The sequence below is a fragment of the Malus sylvestris genome, chromosome 10 (assembly GCF_916048215.2).
Source record: "Malus sylvestris chromosome 10, drMalSylv7.2, whole genome shotgun sequence".
Lineage (NCBI taxonomy): Eukaryota > Viridiplantae > Streptophyta > Magnoliopsida > Rosales > Rosaceae > Malus > Malus sylvestris.
This window is the reverse complement of record NC_062269.1, coordinates 35,750,051-35,776,989: the sequence shown is the minus strand read 5'-3', so window position 1 is coordinate 35,776,989 and position 26,939 is coordinate 35,750,051. Positions and strand designations below refer to the sequence as shown.

The 26,939-nt window shown below is 36.4% G+C and overlaps 5 protein-coding genes and 1 pseudogene across 11 annotated transcripts; 5 read left to right on the top strand and 1 right to left on the bottom strand.

Moving 5' to 3' along the window:
- Positions 1-1,163: 1,163 nt before the first annotated feature.
- Positions 1,164-1,948, bottom strand: LOC126587009 (putative germin-like protein 2-3). Of its 2 annotated transcripts, none has more exons than XM_050251979.1 (2): positions 1,830-1,948; positions 1,164-1,695 (listed from the first exon to the last, which is right to left on the bottom strand). In XM_050251979.1, exons 1-2 carry the CDS (start codon positions 1,946-1,948, stop codon positions 1,164-1,166), a joined length of 651 nt encoding a protein of 216 aa, XP_050107936.1. The 2 variants fall into 2 exon arrangements, with proteins under 2 accessions (XP_050107936.1, XP_050107935.1); XM_050251978.1 differs by having other exon boundaries at positions 1,164-1,702; positions 1,834-1,948.
- A 1,837-nt stretch (positions 1,949-3,785) lies between these two features.
- LOC126586884 (putative germin-like protein 2-1) lies at positions 3,786-4,780 on the top strand. Its single transcript, XM_050251849.1, has 2 exons — positions 3,786-3,961; positions 4,088-4,780. The coding sequence occupies exons 1-2, from the start codon at positions 3,850-3,852 to the stop codon at positions 4,621-4,623; spliced, it is 648 nt and encodes a 215-aa protein (XP_050107806.1). The 5' UTR covers positions 3,786-3,849; the 3' UTR covers positions 4,624-4,780.
- A 1,213-nt stretch (positions 4,781-5,993) lies between these two features.
- Positions 5,994-7,630, top strand: LOC126584519 (dihydroceramide fatty acyl 2-hydroxylase FAH1-like; annotated as a pseudogene).
- A 2,511-nt stretch (positions 7,631-10,141) lies between these two features.
- On the top strand, positions 10,142-14,138 carry LOC126586777 (uncharacterized). 4 transcript variants are annotated; one of them, XR_007610895.1, is made up of 5 exons: positions 10,142-10,301; positions 10,389-10,505; positions 11,393-11,425; positions 11,770-11,847; positions 11,939-12,384. XR_007610895.1 is itself a non-coding variant. In XM_050251722.1 (5 exons), exons 1-4 carry the CDS (start codon positions 10,357-10,359, stop codon positions 13,194-13,196), a joined length of 345 nt encoding a protein of 114 aa, XP_050107679.1. In that variant the 5' UTR covers positions 10,142-10,356; the 3' UTR covers positions 13,197-13,326; positions 13,471-14,138. The 4 variants fall into 4 exon arrangements, 3 of the variants coding, with proteins under 3 accessions (XP_050107679.1, XP_050107682.1, XP_050107681.1); XM_050251722.1 differs by lacking the exons at positions 11,393-11,425; positions 11,939-12,384 and adding exons at positions 12,943-13,052; positions 13,176-13,326; positions 13,471-14,138 and having other exon boundaries at positions 10,142-10,492; XM_050251725.1 differs by lacking the exons at positions 11,393-11,425; positions 11,939-12,384 and adding exons at positions 12,943-13,052; positions 13,197-13,326; positions 13,471-14,138 and having other exon boundaries at positions 10,142-10,505.
- Positions 14,139-15,045: 907 nt separating this feature from the next.
- Positions 15,046-18,480, top strand: LOC126586776 (dihydroceramide fatty acyl 2-hydroxylase FAH1-like). Of its 2 annotated transcripts, none has more exons than XM_050251721.1 (7): positions 15,046-15,340; positions 16,332-16,398; positions 16,816-16,908; positions 17,049-17,245; positions 17,353-17,458; positions 17,787-17,933; positions 18,102-18,480. In XM_050251721.1, exons 2-7 carry the CDS (start codon positions 16,348-16,350, stop codon positions 18,219-18,221), a joined length of 714 nt encoding a protein of 237 aa, XP_050107678.1. In that variant the 5' UTR covers positions 15,046-15,340; positions 16,332-16,347; the 3' UTR covers positions 18,222-18,480. The 2 variants fall into 2 exon arrangements, with proteins under 2 accessions (XP_050107678.1, XP_050107677.1); XM_050251720.1 differs by having other exon boundaries at positions 16,329-16,398.
- Positions 18,481-19,509: 1,029 nt separating this feature from the next.
- Positions 19,510-26,931, top strand: LOC126586743 (uncharacterized). 2 transcript variants are annotated; one of them, XM_050251683.1, is made up of 9 exons: positions 19,510-19,594; positions 19,699-19,754; positions 19,875-19,989; positions 20,468-21,972; positions 23,529-24,892; positions 25,071-25,198; positions 25,306-25,946; positions 26,074-26,186; positions 26,342-26,931. In XM_050251683.1, exons 2-9 carry the CDS (start codon positions 19,701-19,703, stop codon positions 26,649-26,651), a joined length of 4,230 nt encoding a protein of 1,409 aa, XP_050107640.1. In that variant the 5' UTR covers positions 19,510-19,594; positions 19,699-19,700; the 3' UTR covers positions 26,652-26,931. The 2 variants fall into 2 exon arrangements, with proteins under 2 accessions (XP_050107640.1, XP_050107639.1); XM_050251682.1 differs by having other exon boundaries at positions 19,671-19,754.
- The last annotated feature ends 8 nt before the right edge of the window (positions 26,932-26,939 follow it).

Genomic DNA, 26,939 nt, shown 5'->3' with positions numbered 1-26,939 from the left:
CTTGCTCATCATTTGACGACCTTCTCTCTGCAAATCTCAGTTACTTACCGGCTTTTCCACAGTTTTCGGACAGCAGGGCATACGCCCGATGAGTTGAGAGCACCTGACATTTTTGTTTCATTTTTTCCACCTGAACTAGGCTGCATTTGCCTACTTTCCACCATCTCCTGCATTTGGAAGCCCTTAGTTAACTTCACTTGGCATTCTCCAAACTCCCATACTTCAGGTACATGTAGATTACTGCTGCTCCCAGTATTCCTTTTGTTGTGGCACACGCTCGCCCGAAAGTTTTCACCGAGTAGCAGTTAATATCATTGACTGAGTTCTGTGGTTACCGCTAACATTATCGGTGGTATTCAGAGGTAAAACTCATATACACACACATACATTTTTGTATATTATACTATTGAGAAGATGGTTGATCTTGTACGTTTAACTTCTGAGCACACGATGAAGCAACCGAGTTATTACATAATCTGCTCTCATCATATCTGTCATAAGCACAGCTAATTTCCTTAAACTGCTCCGATTTAAAGACCGTTGCATTCCTCGAAACAATTCCTTTGGTAAACAAGTTATGAAATCGAGTTGAAGCCAACTAATGCAGTTACGTTCGAGTCGTTGGACAATGAATCAAAATGCAGTGCACAAAAGTTCTTGCCTTCATCAGGAAGTAAAGTGAAATGCTGCCAGAGTTCTACATAACAAAAATGTGTCTTGTTTTAACATATTTATTGCCTAAAAAAAAGATGAAACGTTAGGTTTATAGCTGGATTATTGTGTGAGGAAATCATAGCTGGTTTGCCACTAAACTCCAAAGAACACTCGGGTTGCCGGTTCAATGTTGCGTTGGCGTCGCAAGGTAATTGGAAGAAATTTCAAGCAGAATCAAATTTTCAATGAAAAATCACGAAATTTTGCTTCTTGGAGAGTATTTTCACAAGTTGAAAACATTAATTTCATTGTTTCACTAGTTCTGCTACTGTAAAAAAGATGACATCTTCTACAAGAGGGACGCAAATACCGAACAATTTCACACAAAATCATTCGATTTCATTGAGATTTTAGTACACTTAAACAAACCTAACTCGCAATACGCGAAAATGACAAGACAAACGGAGAGATGATGTGAATTATTGGATACTATTTTCCACGGAAAACATCTAAAATTTGGCCTGAATACTAGTAATAACGGATTTGTCAACCTGGAAAGACTTGGCGAGGACATCTTCTGAAATTGGGGGATTGGATCCGAACACAGCATTAGCAATGGTGTTGACCCCAGGGTTTTGGCTGCTCAAAGAAGAGAGTGAAACGGCCATTCCAGTGCCCACATTTTTCTGATAGTGAATGAGTCCGACAGGGAACACAAACGCATCGCCCTTGTTAAGGACCTTTGAGATGAGCTTGTTGTCGGGGTTTGAGGTCACGAAGCCAACATCGAGGCTGCCTTCTAAGACGGTTAAAATCTCAGTGGCACGGGGGTGAGTGTGGGGTGGGATGACACCCATTGGTGCGTAGTCAATGCGAGCGAGTGAGATGCCGAGGGTGTTGAGTCCTGGAATTTGAGCCACATTGACAGGGGTGACTTTTCCACCAACAGGGTTTGAGGTGTTGCCCGGGATGTGAAGTCCACTGAAGAAGAAATGCTCAGCTGTTGCTAGCTTGGAGTCCAAGCAACGTAGCCCATTCACTCTTGTTGCTGTTACAATTAATAAACCAGCATAAAAATTAAAGTCATTTTAGGATTAAGTAGAATCAGAGGTATACATCTTAATGTAATTAAACTAAACATCATCTTAGCAAAACTTAACCAAACGATTCAAGACGAACCTGAGCTAGTAGCGTCAGCAACACAGAAATCCTGCAACGGACTAGGCTCGAAAGCAACAACCAAAGAACATGTCATGGCTAGGAAAGTAGTCAATAGCAGGATTTGGTTTGCCATCTTAATTTTTCAACTTCTTCAATGGGATTGTATGTGAAGTTTATTGCAAGTGAAAAATGGAAAGGATTGAGAGAGATGTGAAGCAATTGATGTACGAGGTTGGTTATTTATAGAGAAGGCAGAAAAACAAATTTAATTTAGAAAAAAAGACGCTGGATAACTCTTAAACGTCCACTTAAGCTAAAGTTTAAGAACAAACACATACATTAAATCCAAAGTTTGTTCAAAGATTTGTTCTTCAATTAATTTTCTATCCCTTGTGATTTTTTGTAATTACGATCAAGCATTATGTTATGCATACCAAGACAAAGCATGCGGCTAAATTATCTGGGTCCAATTGGAAGAATATATACTAACTTGTAAAATAAATTAAAAATTAAAAAACCATGAAAAGCAGAACTATAATGATAACTAAATAATCAAAGGCATATTTTTCTGTGTGTTTCTGCTCCGGCAGAGGCTGATTTGGTCAGATTATCGGGCTATATTGCCTTGTATATCTTTGTCCAGATGCAAATTCTGGACACTTTCTCCCCAAGACTAAGTCACAGTGTGAAAAGAATGATTGTAAAGGAATGAAAGTTACGTTCATTTTCTTTGATAATTAATAGTGATTGAATAAAGTTGAGGTTCAACTGCAAAACAAATTGACAACAAAGGGAGTAATCTAATTCCTTACAAGTCTTTGCAAGGTTTCTTGACTTTTTGACGTGGTACTATTCTCTACATCCTGGCAGTGCACTGCCGACCCCTTTCAAAGGAGATAGACTTATATGGAATGGGTTCACCGCTATCATGGTGTCCCATTCGAACCAAACAATGACATTTGTAAATTTTTAAACACATGACATTGTATTATTAGATTGAGATGCCATGAGACGGTAAACCCATTTCATGTAAGTTTCCCTCATTTCAAAGGCAAATTCAAACAAACATCCATTATACTAATAGTGCAATGTTCGTTTGAAAAAAAAATACAGAAGTGGCATAGGCTCTTATTTTTCTCCACTGATCCTGCAAACTTGGAATGGATATATATACACTACCATACGAGAGACTAATTAACTTTGATTTGAAAATAACTCTCCTTATCTTGTTGAGATGCAAAAATAGTGACTGCTGGAGAAGCCCTAGTCAATTTCCTTCTGTATATTTGATACTTCAGATAATTAATTAATCGTTCTTCAATGTTTCAAGCTAAAAGTTTGGAGAGAGAAACGTTTACTGCATGGATTTTGCCCCCTTATAACCTACTGGGAAATGGCAATAGGGGGAGTGCCCAAAGGGAGAGTGGCCAAATTCCTCCATGCGAGGTTTTTAATTCTCCGATGCGAGACAACAACACTCCACATCTTGGTAAGTATATTAAATTATATTAAATTATTTAATTTACTTTTACTGGATAAAGAAAATTTGTCATTCCTGAATGAATCCTTATACTTATTATAGGATATATCTATGTACATCTATTATAATAAGTATATATACTAAATGAGAAATTTTGAAAAATAGCCAATTTTCGTTAGAGAATGTGTAAAGAAATAGGTGTTAATTAGTAGTAGTACATTTTTTTTTTCCTAGAAATCCACTTCAAATTCTAGAGAATGGAAACATTCCTCAATGCCAGCAGGCCCAGCACCAAAGCCGGCACCTGAAAATTAAAGTTAATAGATACGTGATGACATATACACAAGCAGCACCTTCCCATGAAAAATTTGTACAATACGCGGTAACAAATTAAGACTGGACTTTTTCAGTTCATAGGAAACAACACATGCAGAGATACTTCTCTCTATAAAAGCAGAGACATAGGTAGGGTTTCAATCCACAATTCAAACTCATCCTCGCTTACAAAGTTTAAACCAAGTTGGCCAATCTCTCTCTGCTTACTGCCTTATCAGATGGCCTCTCAGCTTCTATTTTTTGCATTCCTTGCCGTAACTTCTTCCATTGCTTTGGCATCTGACCCAAGTTCTCTTCAGGACTTCTGCGTGGCTGATGCAACGAGCTCAGGTACCAAGAACCGTTTTTTTTTGTTTTTTTGTTTTCGTAGTACGTATTTCCAAAAAACCAAATACATGCACCGTATCAATTAATAATTATATATGCTGATATTAATTTTTCTCATCATGGTTTCAGTACTGGTGAATGGTCGTGTTTGCAAGGACCCTAAGCTTGTTGAAGGCAACGATTTCTTCTTCAGTGGGCTTCACCTAGCAGGCAACACATCAAATGCAGTTGGTTCACGTGTGACTCCTGTTAGTGTAGCCCAAATTGGAGGACTTAATACCCTTGACATCTCCGTTGCGCGTATTGATTTTGCCCCATGGGGTCTTAACCCTCCACATACACACCCTAGAGCTACTGAAATTTTGACAGTACTGGAAGGGAGCCTCAAAGTTGGTTTTGTCACCTCCAATCCCGAAAACCGCCTCATCAGCAAGGTACTTCAGAAGGGTGATGTGTTTGTTTTCCCAGTAGGCCTTGTGCATTTCCAACAAAATGTTGGACACGGAAATGCAGTTGCCATTGTAGCTCTCAGCAGCCAAAATCCAGGTGTCATTGCCATTGCAAATGCTGTATTTGGATCAAACCCTGATATCCCTGCTGATATTCTTGCAAAGGCTTTCCAAGTGGATACGAACGCAATCTACGGTCTTCAGTCCAAATTTTAGAATAGGTTCCGATTTGGAACTTCTGATTCAATCAAAGAGATTCATAGTTCATTTGAAGTGTCTTTAGAAAATTGTTACAGTTTGTTTTTCATCGCATGTCATGTTGGTCTATTGTTTTGTTTGATTCAGAAGATAATATGTCTATGTTCATTGGAAACGTGATCAAGTTGTTACTTGTTTCATAATTCTATTATAAAAGTGGAAGTTCCATATGTTGTGTAAAACATCACTGTTGAGTTTGGGAAACTTTTTCTATCTTCATAATCTGTCTTAATTTTAGACTCCATAATCTTGAACCAACTATAATGTTATGAGGTATATGTAACCAGATAAATTATTTAGTTTAATTTGCTTGACCTGTTACATGATAATTTATTCATGCCCAATTAGCGTTGTACTCCAAGTTGATATGTTGTTTTGTTTGATTATTTTTTGTTTGATTATTTTCCTTACATTTTGTGGCTTGGTCTTGTAGTGTTGAACTTTTTACTGCTATTTTAGGCATTTTCTCTGTTGTATTCTGCTTTTTTTAGCCTTTCCCTCGTTCATTGTTCAGTTCAATACTCAACGTCAAGTCCCAAATAACAGTAGCTGCCAGCCTGCTACGCTTGAGATTCAACTCTATATTGCTTCACAATTTAACATCAATTCTTGTACAAATATAATAAAACATTGTGCAAAAAAGATGATGTGACAGAGAGTCTATACAGAGTCCCACTTTTGAAAAATTTCTTAGCATTCCTCTATTAATTGACCACGTTTTCTTCTCACTCACTCACCTTTCTATTACGACTTGGAGTTTGCCTGAGCTTGAAAGGAGGAGCTCGCAGTGTTCTCATCTTTTCCCCAAAAATGTCAGTTTTTTTCCTTCATTTTTCACATTTTTTGCTTGGTATACTCAGATATATTGTGAACTTGTGTTTCAAATTGTTCATGTCAATGTTTGAACTGGGATTTGTGACACCATAATGTTTGGTTAACTTTGAACTGGGTTTTAGTTTCTTTTTGCTTTGCTGCATATTAATGGATTTTTGTTAATATGTTTCTGAAGTTATACAAGTGCATTGCTTCCTTAAGCTTCATATCTTCTTATTGAATATGAAGTTAGGCACTCTAGCCAACTCGGCTACATCCATGTCTGCTGCTTCCTTGATATTTGATTTCAGTTTTCTTTGTAAAAAATAATCTTGTTTCTTTCCGAATCGTTGACGTTCAAGATAAAATTGTGGTAACCGGATAAAATTTTATGCATCAATTTCAGACAATATATGTACAAGCCTTGTGGTAACAGGGTGAACTTCCATTGATCAATTTGCTACATTTTTTATATATCTACTTCTGTTTCTGAATGAGTTTTATTGCAACTTCAGATGGCAAATAAATCTTTTGCTGTGGACTTGAATAAGCCTCTTCTTCCAGGTCAGATTTGATTACTCATGTTTTTCCATTGATTTGTTTTTCCCCCTTAACTTAACACTTAGATTTGATATACAACATAAGGGTTAGTTTTGAATTAATTTCAATGTGTTTTCGGTCAATTTTCTTATTCGACTTGTCACAATGGTGAAACTTTTACAGGTTGGCTATCTCGGGGAAGCTTATGAGGAATGGGTTTACCAACCTATTCTTAGCAAAGGAAGCCCCAGATGTTTCCACAATGACACTATAGAGGTGTTGTTAAGATCTTGCATTCAAAAGGGTTTCCAATATTGGATGAAATTTACTGTTGTGTTGGAACTAAAGAGCATCAAAACCTAAAGCTGAAACAAGTTGAAGAGGAAAAAAAATTCTGGAACAGATTCCACATACCTGTTACAAAATGTAATTTTCTTCTTAGTTCCATTAGTTTTCAGGTTTAGAATTTAAATATTGGTAAACATTTCCTGGATATGAATTCATGTGGTGTTCCTCTGACTCAATAAAACCTGAAACAGTTCTTGAGCCACACGCCGTGGTGGATTGTTCCGCTTGTTTGGCTGCCAGTAGTTTACTGGGCTGTTTCCGTTTCTCTTCAAGCGGGACTTACTGCTCCTCATCTTGCTCTAACAGTGGTCGGTGGAATCTTTATTTGGACACTGGTCGAGTACGTTTTCATCGCTTCCTTATGCACACAAGAACAACAAGCTATTGGTTGGTTCTATATCCTTCAATTCTCCCAACTCTCTCTCCCTCTTTGCTGTATATATTGGTACCATCAAATTTTTCATCACTTTTTTTTGCAGGGTAAACACCATACACTATCTTGTTCATGGCTGCCATCACAAGCACCCTATGGATTCAATGAGACAAAAACCCCCCCTGCAGCGGTAGCTATTGTTTGTCTGCTGGTATGTCCCATTTCACTACCTCAACCACTACTCTCTATTATAACAGGTCCGAATTTCGGAGCTAAATTTTTCTCCGAAAAGGAAATGTTCATCTCAGAGAAATACACCATTAATTTTAAACAGAAAAACCAACAATCCATTCACTTTGGCAATTGACTCGAAAAGAATCACAAGTATCAAGTGTTGATAAACTGTTTTGTGCATAAAATTTGTGCTAGTTCCTATTTGGTATTATAATTGTTGAAATTTTTAGTAGAAGTGGATTTTTACATGTCATGGTCTGTACGTGTGTGCTAGTTTTGGAACCTGTTTCAACTTTTATCGCCTCCATCATTTGCTCCGGCTTTGTTTGGAGGGACCTTGTTGGGATATGTAACATATGAAGTCACTCACTCCTACATGCACCATGGGGATCCTTCTAAAGGATTAGCTCAAACTCTGAAGGGAACAAATTTTCGAGGCCTTTTTTATTTTTTTATCTTGTTCTCTCTTTCTGTAAACAATTTGAGAGGATTGTCTGCATTTCAATGCCTTCACAATGTACTTGTGTTCGTACCTGACAGAAATATCACTTGAACCATCACTTCACAACTCAAAGCAAGGGATTTGGCATCAATCTCTCCGTATTTTGGGACAACGTTTTCGGAACACTACTTCCCCTACCAAAAGCAGCTGAGTAAAACGGGTAACTAGTATAGCCTTGCAGGCTGTCTATTTTTCTTCGCTGTATTAATCAGTAAGCCTCGCTGGCTGTATCATATGTTCTCTTGTCTTATTTTCTCTCTCTTAAGGATGTATAAATAAATTCTAGCAACTTGCAAGTTTGATAGGTTGCTGGATTCATGTGTTCACTTCTTTCCGAAATCGAACACTGATTCAGAAATTATAATTATGAAGGAAGCTACTTCTATGTATTTTTATTAAAATAGAGAATTCGGCGATATTAATTAGCTAATCAGAGTAGGACGCAAAACGTCCACCCCATGTGAAATTATGAAGGAAGTTTTTGAACTACAATTTTCTATAATTACTTGCGCGAAATTTCGTCATGATAATCAACTGATGAATAGTTTGTTTGGATGACTACAATGATGCTTGAATGGATGCTGAAAAAGTTAAAATTTAGGTGGTCATTCTAGATCATTGAACTACAGTACGAAGTTGGCATATCATACAGATCCTTATATGTTTATATTCTTCATTAAAAGGCCCCAACATATATTTATAACTCATCTTCAACTTGGCTGGGAACCATTGCAAAACACCGAACGTAGCCATGATCATCAATGCATCATATTGATTATTGGTGGTGATGGCAAAAAACCAAGCTTACACAATATGAATATATAGCCGGCAAGGCTTGTTAGAGAGTCGTTTGATAATTATTTTGTTTCTAATTTTCAGTTTTTATTTTTTATGTAACTAATAATAGTATTTAGTTAAAAAAAAAACTAAAAATGAAAGAAATTTTGAAAACTCAAGAAGTAGTTTTGATTTTTTTTTTTTTAATTACCAAACGAATCATTTCAAAGAAATGAATAATGAAAAAGAATGATTACCAAACAACTTAGGGTATTAAAACTAAACAGACAGGACATGGTTTACGCCACGTATGATATAAAACTACGGGTTAATATACCTGGGGTAAATTTTAAAATAGGCCACGAAGTTTTAATTTTCTCATATCGCACCCTAAGGTATTGAAATTGTAGCAATTTAAGCTTTTGGTCTGGTTTTTGACTTGATGAAAACTTGAGATCCTTATATGAGCTAACTTAATTGTAATTTGTAAGTCACATTTGCACCACAATGACAAATTACACTCTTCAATTTAATGGATAATTAAACATTCAAAGAGAGAAAACTTAAAAATTGATACAATTTTAAAACCTTAATGTATAATATGAGAAAATTGAGACCTCATAAATCATTTAAAAATCACCCAAAATCCAAAGTGGATGCCAAATCTTAGCTGGAATTCCAAAGTCATTTTTAACAGCAAAATTGCTACAACTGAACAATCTTTTAGGTAACCTGGATTGGTTTTTTATAGTGTCAATTTTGACGTTGCTCTTCTACCTTCAGTTGATATTTTATTTAATTATTAATTTATATAGGTTCCACCATCCACTAGGATATAAAGTTTTAAAAATGATTTTACTGTTTATTTTATTTTAACGCGGTCCTATATGATAATAAAATAATAATTAACATACTGGTTGGAATATAATAAAACTTGACAGCATGCTTTAAAAGGGTAGTGCTATAGAGAGATTATATTTAGAAATTTTGTAAACCAAATTACGTGGATGTTAATAATTTGATCATTACTTAAGTATTGATTAACGTGTTTGTTTTCTATTGATAACGTACATCATTTAATTTACAAATTTGGTTTAAAAATTTGGCCTTCCTAGCATTACGCGCTTTAAAATGCAATATCAACCATCAATTAAGAATTTGACAAAAAATTTTGACATACCCATTGTAAATGCTTTGAAGGGTGCAAAATGTAGTTAGCTATTAAATTATTATAATTAAAGTAGTAAGGAACTTCATAAGGAGATATCCGTTGCAACGTAGTACAAAGGGGATAGGTTATAACCCACATATTGTGGCCTTAAAAGTTAAAACCCTATAAGTGATTGTGAGTGTTTGCATATAGGAGGACCACTACTAGAATTATGCTCATAGGACACCATTTTTTGCACACCATTTGCAATTGGTGGCCATAGATATAAGGAAGTTTTAATTAAAAGTCCGCGGTACTGTTCACTTTAACGAAAAACCACATTTTTACACTAAAAAGTCAAACCTGATACTATTCATTTTACCCTTTATTTTGTCCTCATCATTAAAATTCAAAGTTTTCAAGCCATTTTCATTAGTTTTCCTTAGATATAAAGCACTCACTCTTACTATTTTTTGGTGTCTTTGGAGTGGGATGCCGCTGATATCGATGGCCTTCAAAATTTTTGGTGTCTGTCAAATAACTTTATTTCTTAAAATTACTTTTCTTCTACATTTTTATTTTATTATTTATTTTGTAGGCATCGAAGTGGTGCTGGTTATTTGTTTTTTTGGATACCCACCAAAATGAGTGAGACAAGTCATGAAGTGGGGTCCATATTATAAGAATTTCTTGTGGTTTTAAAGGTGGACGAAACTAAAATGGTTATCCCCTCTTCCCCTTTCACAAATATCTCTCCTCTCTCTCCCCTCCACTCTCTCTCCTCCTTCCCTCTTCACTCTCTCTACTTCCCACATCCTTTCTCTCCCTTTTTCTTACAAGCAACAGACCGTCAAATTATACCTCCATAATCCTCTTCCCATCCTCTTTCCGATCCTCAAGTTAGTGTCTAAAAATTCATAGCCAAATTTCTTCAATTTCAAATCTACGAAACATATGATTTTGTTTGGGTTTTGTGTGTTTTTCAGGTATGGGAGCAACGTACTTGATGGCCAAGAGCGGATAAGCAGTGGCGTCGATGAGTGTGATGAGGCCGGAGCTGGTGATGAAGTCGACCGTGCCGGTGGTTATGGTGGGATTGTTGGGTATTTTTGCATTTTCAAACTAGATTTTACACTGCTTTAATTTTTAGTTTATAATGTTTGATAGTTTCGGTCCTTGAACATCACTGAAAATATGTTTCAATATCATATCTTTCGGAAAGGATTTGACCTTACTCTTGTATTCATTGGCATCTGCTGAAGCTGATGACGTCAAAAGCATAGAGAATAGGTTACCACTAGTTGTTGAAAGCTTAGATTTCAGAGGCCTTTATTTATTTGATGATGGATTTCGCCATGTTCTATTGTTTGGTAGAGTTCTTCCACGCTTTTATTAGATGCTACTTCACATTGAGTTGATTAGATTCGAAATGCTTGTGTTCTAAGATTATCCCCACTGACCTCTCTTTTACAAAACATTTAAGCCGATTAGATGCCTTATCTATAGAGTGGTTGGGCATTATTTACCTTGAAAAAAAAAAGAGTAACGGAGCATTATTTTGAATTCAGTCATAGGAGCATCCCCTGCTCTAGAATCGAGGATTTTTGGATGATTCAGTACTTCATCATCACATGATGGATTAATCAAAGGAGATGTAGTGTAGTAATATAATCTCAAGTCGTTGTCGTCATCATGTTAGGAAGAAACACGTGTAAATGTTTTGTATGTGAAATATATTTTTTTTCTTTTTAACTTGTTAGCAGTTTCCCTGCTCTCTTGGAAAGGATTTGGCCTTATTCTTGCTAAGGGTGTTGATATCATATCTCTTCAATTGTTTCTTAATTTAAGTTTTTATTTTTTTTAATGGGTTAAACATCTAATGATGAGAATGATGAGAATTGAATCTTTAAGTAGAGTATTTGAAACATGGTCTTGGAGAAAATTGTAGTAAATTCAAATTCATTATTGTTAATTTCCTTTGTTTTCACAGGTTCCTAACCTTATGATTAGCCTATCTTCTCAGGTATTGATTTATCTTCAATTTAATAAATTGTGATGCTTTAATTAGAGATTGTTTTGGTTGAACAATTTTTGTGTGCATGCTATAAAAACTGTATCAATTGGCAGCAATGACATTTCAACACATTTATCTATATCTAATGATTGCCCGCCTGAAATGATGATTATACGTTGAAATCATTGCATTGTTTTTTCTTGAATTGATAATGTTGATTTCTTGTTTGAGGTGCACCTCATTGGTAAGGAATTTCGGCTTCGTAGAATTAAGACCTACTAAATACAAAGTTATTCGTTTAATTCGGTCTCGGTTGTAGTTTGGTGTTGTGAACTCTTTTTGTACATTTGCAGGTGGAATGAAGGTGGAAGCTGACAAAGACGAGTCTTCCACATATGCTGTCATGCTTGCTTCAGATGTTCCACAGAGATGTAAGCTCTTGGACTATTTTCAATTTATTGTTCTTAGTTCATCGTGTATTATTTTTACCATGTTTTGTAAAAGATTTATTTTTCAATTCAGAAAAAAATTGTGGGACTCTCAAGAAGGGAATGTGGTTAAGTGAGCTTCATTGCATGATGAACTTAGGTCTGACGCCTGCAGCCTGTAGTGGGAGGATGGAATTCTGAAAAAGGCTTAGTTGTAACTTGTAAGTTATGTAGGATTTGTTGTGAATAGCTGAAATTCAATAAGTGAAAAGTTAACTATGATCCTTTTTGTGAATTTTACTTGATGTATATACTAGAAATGCCATAGGGAAGGCATATAACCAATTGGGTGGATTTTGTTAGTTATCAGTTTGCTGTTGGTGGATGTGCATAGGTACATAGGTGTTATAAAATGTAACGTTGTCACCCTTGGGTACTTGGTTGTGTTGGACAACATCGTTGAATGTAATATGCTTTCTTATGTAGCACAAACCTTGTTATTGATAAATCTATTGGATATAAAGTGTGGTTGGTTGGAAATGTGAATCCTTTTACAAATTTAAATTTCATGTGAATTTTATATTAAGAAGCTGAGTTTTAATATAGTACAGAGTTATTACTAAAATGCATGTAATACAATTTGAACATATTGGCCATTTGGAATGCTGTAGATTCACACCAACTTTGGTGCCTATATCTTAAAAGCCACTGCTCCTAATATAGACACATATGATTGGTGTGTGTACGAGTATGAAAAGCACCAATGTTAGTCTCAAATCTAGCCACTAATAAGAGGGACAATGAGATATTTTGAATTTTAGAAATAATTATAAAATATAAAAATGTTGTACTGTTCACATACACACCAATGCAATATTGGTAGCCATTGTTACAATAGAGTCCTCTATATAGGACATGTTCTCTAGTTTAGTGGCTGCTTAGTGGTCATTGAGGTTTACCACCAATGTGAGTGTCCACACTTAACAATAGACACCAATAAAAAAAGTGGCTGTTAGCCAAATTTCTAGCAGTGGGCCTTCATAAATCGTGTAGTTGATATGGATGCAGTGAACTGCTTTTTCTAATCACTTTTTGTAGGGGAAACACGATGCATTATCTTCTGCATGGATACCACCACATGCACCCTATGGATGCAATGCGACTTGTTTTTCCTCCTGAAGCTGCCGCTGTTAATTTTAAGCCTTCTGGTATGTTACGTACATTTTCACTACCTCATCAGGTCCTCAACTTAACACACACACACACACACACATATATAAATGTATGTATAATACGCTGCTTCTGATATATCAATCTACATGTTCTGCTAGTTCTCGATTCTGTCTGTTTAGGGTTTTATTCCCTCCATCAGTTGCTCCTGCTTTGTTTGGTGGGGGCGTGTTGGGATACACAGCATATGATCTCACTCATTAGTACCTGCACCATGGGAAGCCTTCTAAAAGTTCGTCTCTGAATCTCAAGGTAACAATAATTTTTAATTTTAATTTTAATTTGGAGACAAATTTATGGTTCTATTTCATCAAATAATCCTCACTTGATCTCTAATATTCATGACTTAATTAACAAGTAATACTTGGTCGTACGTGTATGTATGTTTAACTGCAGACGTCTCACTTGAACCATCCCTTCAGAATTCAAAACAAGGGATTTGGGGTCACTCCCTCCATAAATATACCCAGAATTAAACCAGTAGTCAGCCTTGCTGGCTGGTTGGATTCTTTCTTTGTTTTCGCTAAATTATATATGTTTTTCTTACTAGGACCATGTCAATGTGGGCCTCAGTTGGCCGAATTGACCAAACCGTAGTGGCCAGTTTGTCTTTTCTATTTTTTTTTTACAAAAGAAATTTGAATGGTTCAAAACAAACTGGACCGTAATGGTTTGGTTTCGTTATAGTTTTGAATTTTTCTAAATTGAATTGCAGTGCATTACTTAATTAAGCTTGTTAGTGGAGATATATATTAGGAAACTTTAACGAAAAACTCATGATACCCTTTATTTTGTCCTTATCGATAAAATTCAAAGTTTTAAAGACATTTTCATTAGTTTTCCTTATATATTACTAGACCAAATAATGTAGCGATGACACTAAAATATCTTCTATGTTAGAAAAGATTTATAACATGTTTACTTACTTGAAATGTGAGAAGAATATGTGGTAAAGTAGCTTCGTAATCAATATATATAATTTATGATTTTTCATGTATTATCTTGACTATATTTGTACTGGTCTGAAGGCTTTTTGATGTAATTAATTTAAGTTTTCCTTTAAACCTTGAATAAACGAAACTAAGAGATTTGAGTTAAACTATACAATGAAATTGTTACAACTATATACTGAACTTTTCATCTATGTGAATTGAACTTAAGACCTTTATATTATAGAGAAAAATACAATTATATTTTTATACTTTAAATGTCGTTAAAACTCTGTGAGAATAATTTACGTTTTATGAAATATCAATAGCATTAACGTCTTGTATATAAAAGCTTATATATATTACTATAATATTAACACAAGACGTTACGATAGTTGGGCATCGACAACACATAAAAACCATCTATACATTCATCATATGAGCAAAAGAGAATGTGTCCCAGTTGGGAGAAAACGAGAGCAATGTGCCTTTACTAGAAGTTAGCCAACTGTTGACGCTGACCGGCAGTTGAGGCAACCGATCGGAATGAATTTGCCCTTCTCCTACAAAAATATTTCATGTACGCCCAACCAAATTCCCCTAATTAACAAAGGGAATTTTCGAACAATAAAAAAAAAAGAAGAAAGGGAATTAGATCCCTGTGGACCCTAATGTCCGGAGTAAAAATAAAAAAAATCCGAACTTTTGATTTGTATGGAAAAGAAATTAAAATTATTAATTTATGTGAAATGAATCGACAGAATAAGTTAATTAAGAACAGTCAAATTTAATTTGTGTGGTTAATATTTTGATCTGTAGACTCTGAATCCTAATGTCCGCAATGAATCAAATTCCTTAACAAAGTTATCGTAGGGGGACCCACAAGACTTTATTTTCCCAACAACGTCATTGAAAGGAAAAACGAACTCGGACAACAGACACCGTCTCAGCTTCTACACGGTAAATTAACCCACCGCACTCCGCTGTAAAAATATTTGTTAAAAGAACTTGAAAAGTTGCGAGACTGGCCACCGTTAGAAACTTGGAATCCAACGTGACGAGTGCTGGCTATGCGCATACAAAAATCGACGGCCCAAATCGTCCCATATCTTAAAATCATCTGCCACAGTTCGACTTGTTTTCCACAGACGCGGAGAGAGAGAGAGAGAGAGAGAGAGAGTCAGATATTCCTCTGCCACCGCACCACTTGACGCTCAACGCGGAAACCTCTTCTAGTGGTGGTGCTGGTGGTTCATATTCTGTGGAGAGAGAGAGGAACAAAGGGTGGTCGTGTTCCGTCGTTCTCTTGCGTTGGATCCGACCCGGGTTCTCAGTAGGTAACCCATTGCTCTCCCTCGTCTGATTTTTTAATTTTTGTGTGGTTTTCTTGCGATTTGTAGATCTGGGTGTGTTTGTTTTTGGTGTTTTGGTTTGGAAAATTGTGGGTTTTGAATTTGGGTTCGATAGGTGCATTGTGGGATTCCTTTTTCTTGTCGAACCGTGTGATTTTTTGAATTTCATGATGCTAAATGCTGTTTGGTTGGTGAGAAATCATGGAAGAAAAGGGGAAGAAATCATGGGGTTTGAGAATAAAGCATGAGTCTTGAGACTTTGTGTGACATTGTGTGGGGCCGTTTTTGCAGAGCGAGATTTTCTGTTTGGTAGCTGGGAAAGTAGAGGTAAAAGGGGAAACTGGATTATCATTTTTGCAAGAAAAAATGGATCTCCTGTGAATTGATTAATTTCAAATTAGGCATTTGAGTGGAAATTTCGTTTCTGCATCATGTTATGGATACTGTGTTTCGTTTTTGTTGTCAAGATTCATCTTTTTTCTCATGGATGCATGTTAAAATTGATGAAGAAAATTCGAGATTTAGATCATAGGGCAAATGAGTCCGATAAATTCTTAGCTATCAAATGTCGCCATAAATGTCGTCATTTACTTGATAAATTCTTAGCTATCTTTTTTCTCTGGTGCTGATTACTGCTTCACCTTGATTAGTTTATCTTTTGATAATCTTCAAAGAAAGTTTTGTGGCCTATAGGCAGGTATTAGTCGGTTTCACGGAATAGTTTAAGGAAGTCAAAGAGAACTTTCCTTTAAATTGTCGTTGGCAGGGAGACTTAGTCCATAAGATTAAACCAGTGATCAATTACTGATATTATAATCAGATGTAATATCATATACTAGCTCATCACATGTTACAATTTTTTATCTCTAATATCTGAATCCTTATTGCAACTATGTAATTAGATCTTTTTGGTTCTTGTCCTCTATGGATCCGCATCATTGAACTTAATGTATTAGTTTTGCTGTTTCTCCAGCAGTGTTATACGTAACAAGATGGTTGCACAGGACTTCAAAGTTGATTTGGATAAAGCCCTTGTATTTCAGGTAAGGCTTGCCTAATGTTTTTTATTTGTTCGTATATGGACTTGAATATGTATAACCATTTAGATCCGAGGCTCTTCATTCGTAAGTATTCGAAGTGCCATCTTTCTAGATTTTCAATGATGATTTTCAATGATGATTTTCAATTTATTTTTCCAAATATATCTTTTATTTTTGGATAGATGCTGAGAAATTTGCCAAACAGTCTCTTTGCACAGGGACATTTACCGCTTATATTTGGTGCCTCCTTTTCCTTCTCTGAGAGTTCATAGCATGTCACATTTTTCTCTAGAATTGCTTTTTCCTTTTTTATAAATCTATGAGCATTGTGATCTCTCTTGCGACCCCGTCTCTCTTTATTGTATTTGATGATTGTATTGAATTTTACTGTAACTTTTGGCTTTTCGCAATCTTTCACAGGTTGGCCATCTTGGAGAAGCATACCAAGAGTGGGTTCACCAGCCGATTGTTAGCAAAGAAGGCCCTCGATTTTTTGAAAGTGAATTTTGGGAGGTACTGCCTCCCCCTTTAGTTAATCCGTTACAAATTTAATTCACATATGCTCACATGGTAGCACAGTGCACATGCAGCTAAATTTCTTTCTTGAGAATTTGCAGAGCTCTACTTCTGACTCATTTTTCTACTTGAATTAGTTCTTGACCCGCACGGTGTGGTGGGCAGTTCCTGTCATATGGCTGCCGGTTGTGTTCTATTCCATCTCAGTGTCTGTACGGATGGGCCATACATTCCCTGAAATAGTTCTGATGGTTGTTTTTGGCATTTTTGTCTGGACATTGCTTGAATACACGTTGCACCGCTTTCTTTTCCACATTGAAACAAAGAGCTACTGGTTTGTTTCTTATAACTCTCTCCCCACTTTTTATGTTTTTGTTTACGCATGCATAACTTCTGAATGTCACCGAGACTAATGCAATTGTACTGCTGTAACTGCTTCAGGTGGAACACCTTACATTATCTCCTTCATGGCTGCCACCATAAGCACCCAATGGACGGCCTGAGACTTGTTTTCCCTCCTGCTGCGACAGCTGTTTTATGCATTCCAGTATGTCTATTCTTCCATATCTCTTATTGTCCTGCCTTGTTGTCATTATGTGTGGTTCAAGAATACTGTGGTTAATGGTTATTCTGAAGGGTCAAACCAATTATTTTTCTAATGGAAGCAAAATTACATGTCCTAGGGCCATGATACATTGTTTTGAATTTGATTAGATAGATATCTGGTTACTATTATCGCTATTAAGATTGCATAATTTTGGTATTGAGGTTTACTTAGACCTTAACAGTATTACCATTAAATAAATTTGTATAGGATTGTTTTATATGAAAAGGAATTTCATTACCAATCATAACGCCATTGTCTTTTGTGCCAGTTCTTTAACTTGGTGAAGCTGATGGCCTCTCCTACTGTTGCTCCTGCTTTGTTTGGAGGCGGTTTATTGGGCTACGTGATGTATGATTGCACCCATTACTATCTTCATCACGGCCAGCCATCAAGTGAGGTACCCCGAAATCTGAAGGTAAAGATCACTACGCCTTTCCTCCTTGCAGGAATTTTACCCATTACACCTAATATCTCTGTTTGCATTGTAATCATGATCAGAACTTACAAATCTTTTACACCTTCTGCTTGACGGGAACTGGTCAATGCCCAACAAGAATAACACGGTGTTTGCTTGTGTTTGCAGAAATACCACTTGAATCATCACTTCAGGATCCAAGATAAGGGCTTCGGAATAACTTCAAGCTTATGGGACAGGGTGTTCGGAACACTTCCAGAATCGAAAGCAGCCAAGAAAGTCAGATAATTTTGGAAGAAGAAGGCATTAGCACCCGGCGTTGGGTTAGGATAAGCAAGTGAAAGTGAATTTCAACATTAATATTCTTTAATTTGCTGTACCCTAAATTTGCTGTACGCGTAATTTATCGACGTCTTCGGGTTGGCATGGCATGTGGGATGGAGGTGTCAATTTTTGTGGTGCTGTCATGTAGAAATTAACATAACATGGATTATTGTCGTCGGATTCATTGCTTGTTTATGGGAGGAGGCTTTCTCCAAGCTGTCTATATTTTGCCTTGGCTCTTAAGCTATCTTGTTGCATGTTTTCCTCGAGAGTGGACTTTTCAAAGGTCTGCAATCAATTGTTTGATTATTTAAAATCATGAATTAGATTAATTATGTGGATGGTTGATCTGATTCCCTTTGTTGACTTTAGCTATAGCATTGAGAATATAAATTTGAATTTGAATATTTGAATTGAGGGTAAGACTTATTTATCAAATTTTTGAATCTATTTTTTCAATAAATCGTGAATTTGTCTGGACATTATTAAATTAAAGATATCATCGAAAACCATACTCAGGTAGGAGATAATTTGCTCCATGATCGGAGAATACTCTTGTGGTACGACGTTCATCATAATTATCAAAAAACAACCTTCCAATGTGAGGTTGTGTGTACGAGGCTTTATCATAATTACTAAAAAAGACATTCTGGCTTGAGGTTGTAAATATGTCTTGACGCTAAACTTTTATGGTCCAATTAAAAACAACCTTCGTAATTTTCTTTTGAAGGGTGGGTTTCTTCTTAAAATCCGTAGTTGAGTATTTAAAATCATGAATTAGATTAATTATGAGGATAGTTGATCTGATTCCATTTCCTTACTTTCTATAATCCTAGGTTACCTGATTTAGTATTCTCTCATACTTTGCTAAGTGAACATCGCATCGAGTGTCTTAATTACATTAGTGAAAATAAGTCTCGAAATGTATACTGGAAAAAAATGTATTAAAAGGACAATACTTAGGTCTTGACTGCTTGAAGAAAATCAGAGGAGTTGTAGCATGAAACATGGGCACCCCTGACGATAATCGCCACGGGTATTCGCTAGCACCCTTGAAGGCAGTCTGAAGACTTGCCAACGCTCGTTTCTGTATCTAATGACATGAACCAATAATACTGCAACACTTGTTCGCCCAGTTTTGAAACATACATCCACCACACATATTTGATTTTTCATTCCATATTGGGCTGGGCTAATTGCTGGTTTGAAATGGACTTGGATCTGAATGTGGGCCGAGGCCAGAATGCAGTCTGATTCATCAACAATTTGGGGATTTAGGGTTTTTGCTGCTTGTTAATGGGCCACTTCAACTCCTTCGTCCCACTGCAATAGAACCAGTACGACTCTCTCTCTCTCTCTCTCTCGCTCTCTCTATATATCAATTCGTTAACTTTTCACCTTTCATTTCTAAAGCTTCTTTGATTTGGCGACATGATTGCAGCAATGGCGGCAGACGGGCCAGTGAATCCCCAGGTGGTCAATTCGTGCTGTGCTACGGTAAGGGTTCAATTTTTCAAATTTTCAATATTTTTTTTTTTTTTTTTTTCTGAAGTTTTAATATTTTGAATTTATTGGTATTCGATTTCATTGTCACCCAATTTTATGCTTGCTATGCAGTGGAAACATAAGTACTCGAAGCTCGAAAAGGGACGGAATGCACTGCGGGAAGCTGTGCAATTACTTCAACAGGAGGTTGAAAGAGCTCAATCCGAGAATTCCAATCTCAAGAAAGGTAAATTTTATAGGATCTTTCAGACATTAAAAATTTCGTATTGTTAAGTAAGCTATTGAAATGTTAATAATTTCTGAACATGACTCACTTGGATTGTGGGTTTGTTAACGAAATTCACATCTGAAGCTCCATTCAAGTAGCTGTATATTGGGTACCTGTTTGTTTTATGTCGAAAAGTTTTAAAGTTCAGTTAGTTGTCAAAGCAGGTTATACTTTTTTAGTTCCCTACCTGTTCAAATTTATGCTTTAATGTTATTAGTTTACCCGTGAGATTTGTTTGTTTCATGTTAAACACAATGTCACTTTATGTGTCAAAATCTAGAACCAGATGCAAAACTAGGTTAAAATGAAATGCTTTTCTGAAGCTTTCCGGTTAAAATGCAATGTTAGTTTGTAAATAGTTATGATAGAGAGTGTGCTAATAACTTTTCCAAGTGACTAACCTCCTTTTCTTGCTTTTCTAACTCTGTACTTGCAGCACTAGAGGAAGAGCGAGCACGGGTAGATATTGAGAAAGAGGAGAAAGAAAACGCATCTGCTGCTAGAATATCTTTGGAGAAAGAAATTTCTGGGTTGAAATCTGATATTTCCCTAAAGCCGAGAGGAAATGTAGATGCTCAATATAGAAGTGAACTAAACCTTCTCAAAGCACAAGTTTCTGACCGGGACAAGGAAATTTATCGTCTCAATGTTCATATTGAAAGAGAGAAGAAAAGGGCAGACTCAGCATGTAAGAATGCCGATGTTGAGAAAGAGGAGAAAGTAAAAGAATCTGCTGCTAGGGCATCTCTGGAGAACGATAATTCTGGGTTGAAATCTGAGATATATTCTCTAAAGCAGAGAGAAAATGCAGATGCTGAAGATAAAAGTGAAGTAAACCTTCTTAAAGCTCAAGTTGCTGACTATGAAAAGGAAATTAATCATCTCAAGGAGCTTATTGAGAGAGAGAAGAAAAGGGCAGACTCAGAAAGTAAGAATGTTGACGTGGAGAAGAAGAAGGCTTCTGAAGCACGAAAAGCTGCTAAAGCTGAAAAAAGTAAGGTTGATGACGAAAGGAAGCGTGCCAATACTGAAAGAGAGAAGGCTGAGAATTATGAGCTTCAGTTGGAGGTACTGAAGAAAGAAGCTCATAAAGCACGTTCTGATTTGGCTTCTGAGACATTGAAGCTTGTTGAGGCAAACAAGAAGATTGAGGGAGAAAAACAGAAGGTGGTCAAGGAGAGAGAGATTGCAAATTCAGAGAAGGCCAAGGCTGAAGAGCAAAGGAAGTTTGCTGAAGCCAATAGGAAGATGACTATGGAAGAAAAATGTCATGTTGAAAGATTGTCTTTGGAATTGGTAGAGTGTAGTAAAAAGATTGATGAGTTACAGAAAGAGATAAATGAAATTAGGCGTTTAAGAGAATTGGATGAGGCTCCAAACGCCCAATCTGATAACAATAGAAGTGGGGTAGCTTTCCAAGAGAGTAAAGCAGATGAATTGAAGTTGGTTTTGGAGCATCCATATTTTGAGGAAGTGAACAAAAGGTACGAAATTGAAAAACAGAAGGTAATAAAGGAGAAAAAAGGGGCAGAATCAGAGAGGGTGAAAGCTGAAAAGCAGAAAAAGATTGTGGAAGTGAATTGGAAGAAGGCTATGGAAGAAAAATCTCGTGCTGATCATCTGTCTAGGCAGTTGGACGATGCTAAGAAGAAAATTGTGGAATTATCCTCCAGAAAATTGATTGATGCATCTGCTGTAGAACTTCAAAAAGATAGGGGTGCTGAAAGTGTAGAAGTGAATTATTTGAAGAAACAACTTAAGTTTGAGAAAAAGCAGAAAAAGCATGCTAAAGAAGTGGTCAAGCTGGAAAGAAGTCGGAACAGTATCTTGCAACGAGAACTAGGTCGCTTGCAAGTGGAGTTTGATCAATTTTCACAGCGCCTGGGTATGCTAAATAAATCTTTCTCACGTAGTGCTGAAGGTATAGATGACCCAAAAAAGGTTCGTTTTCTTCAGCCTAATCTCTATTACTACCATATTTCAATTTGATTTTGTAGATAATTAGTATTGTTAGTTTTCATGATAGTGTTTAGGAATCTATACTCGGAGCATAACATATATGTTTTAGCATTTGCTACAGCTACTGTTGATTTATTTTCTTTTTTCAGGCGTTGTTGATGACAAATGAACCTTATTCATCTGATGGCTTTTAGTGCTGTAATCTGGTTCAATGATTGGAAAGTTATAGAATAATACCAGAATAACACTAATAAGGTTCAAACTTCAAAAAGGTGTCTTAAGTTGGTGAGTCATATGTTTGAACTCTTTAGTCTAGCCCTGAAACATTTCTTTTACCTCCAAGTACAAGTAGAAACATAGGAAAGAAAATAGGGAACTTTCATGAAAGGGGCTTTGACAAAGTTTATTTTAATAAAAAAACCATGCTATAACTTTATTTAATGAAAAAAACTTAAATTTTAATAAAAGGGATAAAAAAACTTAAATTTTATTGAAAAGACATAATTTTAATATTAAAAATAAATAAATAAATAACTGACGGGCGGACCCGTGTGCCCCACACAAATTGTTTATGAAACTTAATGGTACTACACTGTTTATGAAACTTAATGGTACTACACTGTTTATGAAATTTAACGGTATGACACTGTTTATGAAACTTTCTACACTGTTTATGAAACTTAATGGTACTACACTGTTTATGAAACTTAACGGTAGATGCTCGTCCCAGATTTTCAAGTTCTTTCACTAGAATGCAATAAAAAGACAAAAAAAAAAAATGATACAGATCAACGTCCACGCCGTTAAAGTCATGCATGGCTAATAGCTCAATACCATTACTAGAAAAATGGGTGATGAGTCCAACGATGTTGTCAATGATGTTGCCCCACCCCTACCCCCAACCATCCCAACCCACAACTGACCGACTCCCTCCCAACCATACTGGCCCATATGTGGTTTTGAATTGAACGGAACCCACTTCAATTTGAAATCTTAATTTTAGAGGAATAAAATATGCTTGGATTATGTCAAAGGGTTATGCAACTGAAGGATTGGTTGGGTGCTCTTTGCACGCACCTTTAGTTATGTTTTTTTTTGTTTTTTTGTTTTTTGTTTCTTTCTCTTGTCCTTATCATTAAATAAAGTTATAGGATGGTTTTTGGTTAAAACTCAAAGTTTTGAAGCCCTTTTCATTAGTTTTCCTAAGAAAAACACTCAGCTCCTCTTTTGTTCTTTTCTTAGAAATGGGGAGAACGTGATAATTTTACTCTCACACCTACTTTGTAGTTGTAGTTTTGTGTCAGAGAGTTGCATGTTTCCTTTTACATGTGACTTATGCCTGTTAACCTTTCAAATATTTAGTTTTGCTTCCAATGCATGGGTTTTTATTTAATATTTTTGGGTATGTCTTGTCTTTAACAAGCATAATCTTTCTTTCTTGGACTTTTACATTATTTACCCGAATATTATCAGTAATTTGAATTTCACAACATTGTAGTTCTTTTCTGTTTACTGAAATGGAGTCGTGCAATTTGTAGATGAACCTTCAAAGTGGAGTTAAGCGTCTCAAGCCTGGCAGCCCAGTTTTGGATGCAAGGGAAGCCATGCAACATACTGCACCATTTCTTCTTTTATCTGGAGGAAACTGCACTGATTCTATCTCAGGTATTGATTCTATATTGGAGTCTCCAGTCAGAGGCTCTAACCGAAAAATGTTAGAGAGTTGTGCAATACATTCCAGTATGGAATCTTTTTCTGATAGACAGTTGGTGGGCTCACAGGAAAAATTGGTTGAAGAGAATGTGCAACCAACAGTATCCAACTTGTCTGCTGAGGTTACCAAAATAAATTGCAATGAAAATGCTGCTGTGGTTGCTGAAAACAGTGTCAGAAGTCCTGTTAGAACTGATGGGGTTGGAAGAGTTAATGAGCATAGCAGGAAAAGAAAGAGGATACTTCAGGTAGTTGAATCAATTGAGAATTTATATACAGAGGGTAAGCAGTTGCACCTTCGGGTAGAGGAAAACCTTTCTGTTTTGCATTTTTTGTTGGACAAGCAAATGAAAATACCTTATGAAGAAGGGAGATATCTCCTTCCTAGTCTGCAGGGTAATGCAATGCATGGAATGCTATATGAAAAGGGAAATGAAGGTATTGAAGATAAACTGGCAATGCAGAAATATGCTGACAGTAATGAGCAAAATACGGCCGATAAATTTGAAAATGAAGTCTTTGGATGTGCAAATGTTTGCAGACAAGTTCCATTAAATGCTAATGAGCTGATAGGGGTTGCTCAAGCAAGCAGAAAAGGCATAAATGGTTCTGCTACAAGTGATTTTGAAACTTTGCCAAGTTTTGATGAAGTAACTGATGGGGACTACCTGAAACTGTTAGACTTGGACAATGCTTCTGATGAGGAATGCTACAGGATGGCAATGGAAATGCCACTGTCTCCTACACTTCCCGAGATTGAGGTTCAAGGCCTTGAAGCATCCAGTGCAGATAAGATTAAACCTTCATTAAAGGAATCCTACTGTGAAGGATTGTCAAGTAAAGAAAAACGGCCACCCTCTTGTGGAGTTGAAGTTGATGCTCTTGACATACTAGGGAAGAGCGGGAACGGTTTGGGTAATTCTGCAGTTACAAAAGCTTGTGATCTCGAGGACTCTGGTGCTGAACTGATGTCTGATGCTCCGTTTGCAAGAAATGTGGAGGCTGTGTTCCCCCTTGGAAGTGAACTTGGATATGTGGTGTTATCTAATTTTAAAGACAGCAGCAGCATTTCTAGGATACGTTATGCCTTCAGAGCTTGTATTACACAATGCCCTTTGGTTACTGATACAGATTGGAGGGTGCTAGAAATTCTGCTTGCTCTCAAGACTGAAGAAAAACTATTTCCCAAGTAAATACTCTCTCTCTCTCTCTCTCTCTCTCTCTCTCTCTCTCTTTTATGGTCCTTATATTGATCTTAATCTTGTTTTATTTTCGAACTGCCAAGTTGGTATATATAAAGAGGTCTTATGCTTAGTTTACTAGTGGATATATGTGCTAATTGATTTATTTTTGGTGATCCTGTATAGGGAAAAGGTTTGCGTATTGTTTTCATTGTTGCTGCTTAACTTCTCCACTGCTGCTTTGAGTAAATTTGGGAGCTTGAATTGGACGTCAACCCCCTGCTTGGATTCTTATGTTGGACACATGTGCTCAGGTCTGTTGATTTTTTTCCTTGATCATGTTTGTTATAATTTAGAAAGCCATTATTGGTTTCATCCTGGATTTTGTTCATTAATCATACTGTTTTTTCCCTTTGTGCAGTGATGTCTGATTGGGAAGGGAGAAGCATATTTGCAGAATTTGGTAGTTTGGAGGAATCACTTAATATCATGGAGGAATTCCTAATAAATGGAAGATTTGTGGTGTGTAAGGATGAATCTTCAGAGACCCTGATTGATGGGGTTCATATATCCCCTCGACCAGCATCAGCCGATGAGTTGGTAGCAGGGAGCATTGTATTAGCATCAATATGTGCAGCAATTGACCACAATGGTTTTATTTGTGAAATGTCTTACAATATTTTGCGGATTAGCAGGTCCAATCATTCATTGATTCTGACTATCCTACATGTTTTTGCTTATCTGGGTGGAGAGAAGTTTTTTAACTTTGGCAATTCCAATTTAGTGATTATCTTGAAATCCATTGTTACATACCTTGAGGGAGTAAGCTCATCAGATACTGCTAGTTCTTTTATTCCATCTGCGAGCAATTCTCGAACCATGTTCAGTCCATGTATCAATTGCCCATTTTTTGATGATGCTGTTTCTATGGATGCTGCTATATCATTGCTTTTAGAAGGGCTCCAAATGAATGCTTCTATTCAATCAAACACTCCTACCAATTTCTTGGATTGTGATCTCAGTGACCTCCTATCATTGGTGGAGTTGGTTGCAATCAAGATGGTATGTGTTAATATCCTTCTGAGTATGAATTTTCTCAATTTGTTGTTGTCTTTTCAGTTTGATAATTTATTGGTTTATTAGGTACTAATTTTTGGACTTGCTGCTTGTTTTTCTCTTTTGAATGCAGAGTTGGGAATGGACAAGTGCTAATATTATCCCGCGGCTATTAAAAGTTATGGAATCATGCATGGCTGAGAATGTGATTGCTGGAATTGTTGTTCTCCTTGGTCAGCTTGGGAGGTATGTCTTTGATTACTTTCCCTTGCATTTTTCTTTTTCTTTTTCTGCTGGAATTATTGTTCTTCTTTACTTTCTTCTAATCTTTATATAAAGCCAAATGTTGTAATGCTACTAGTGCCAGTACTTGAGTTTAACGATATGTTACTTGTTTTCAGGATCGGAGTTAATGACCTTGGATATGGAGATAAAGAAGTTGAAATCTTGAGGGGGGAATTATCTGCATTTTTATGTCTGGACTCTGCAATGAGTGTCGGTCTTCCTACCCAAATTGCCACTGTTACGGCATTGTTGGGGCTTCTCTCTTGTGATTTCAAAACAATTATTCAGAATAATGCGAACTCTGCAGCCATTGCAAGTCAGTCCGGTCCAGCTGAGTCTATAAGAAAGTGGTTTTCTTTGCTGCCGAAGAAGCAACAAGATTTTTCATTCGACCTTCTACAAACACCTGGTGTAAATAAGACCTGAGCCTGAGACAGTATCTTGCAAAGCTTGACGTGCTTGGACTGCAAGGGTTCTCTGATGTGTTGAACTGTACACGGATTGTTGTGAGAATCGTTGAAATTTTCTTCTCGTTGGGGAGAATTGAGGTTAATCTGGAGTAGGAAATTTTGTTGAGTGTGAAACAAGTTATATTCTTTTCCTAAACATCTTATTGGCATATTGTCAAGTAAGAGCAAATTGCAAAAATTTATCGGGACAAAAGGACACTTTACAATTTGAAGTAAAGAGGTATCATAGCAACCAATTCCCAAC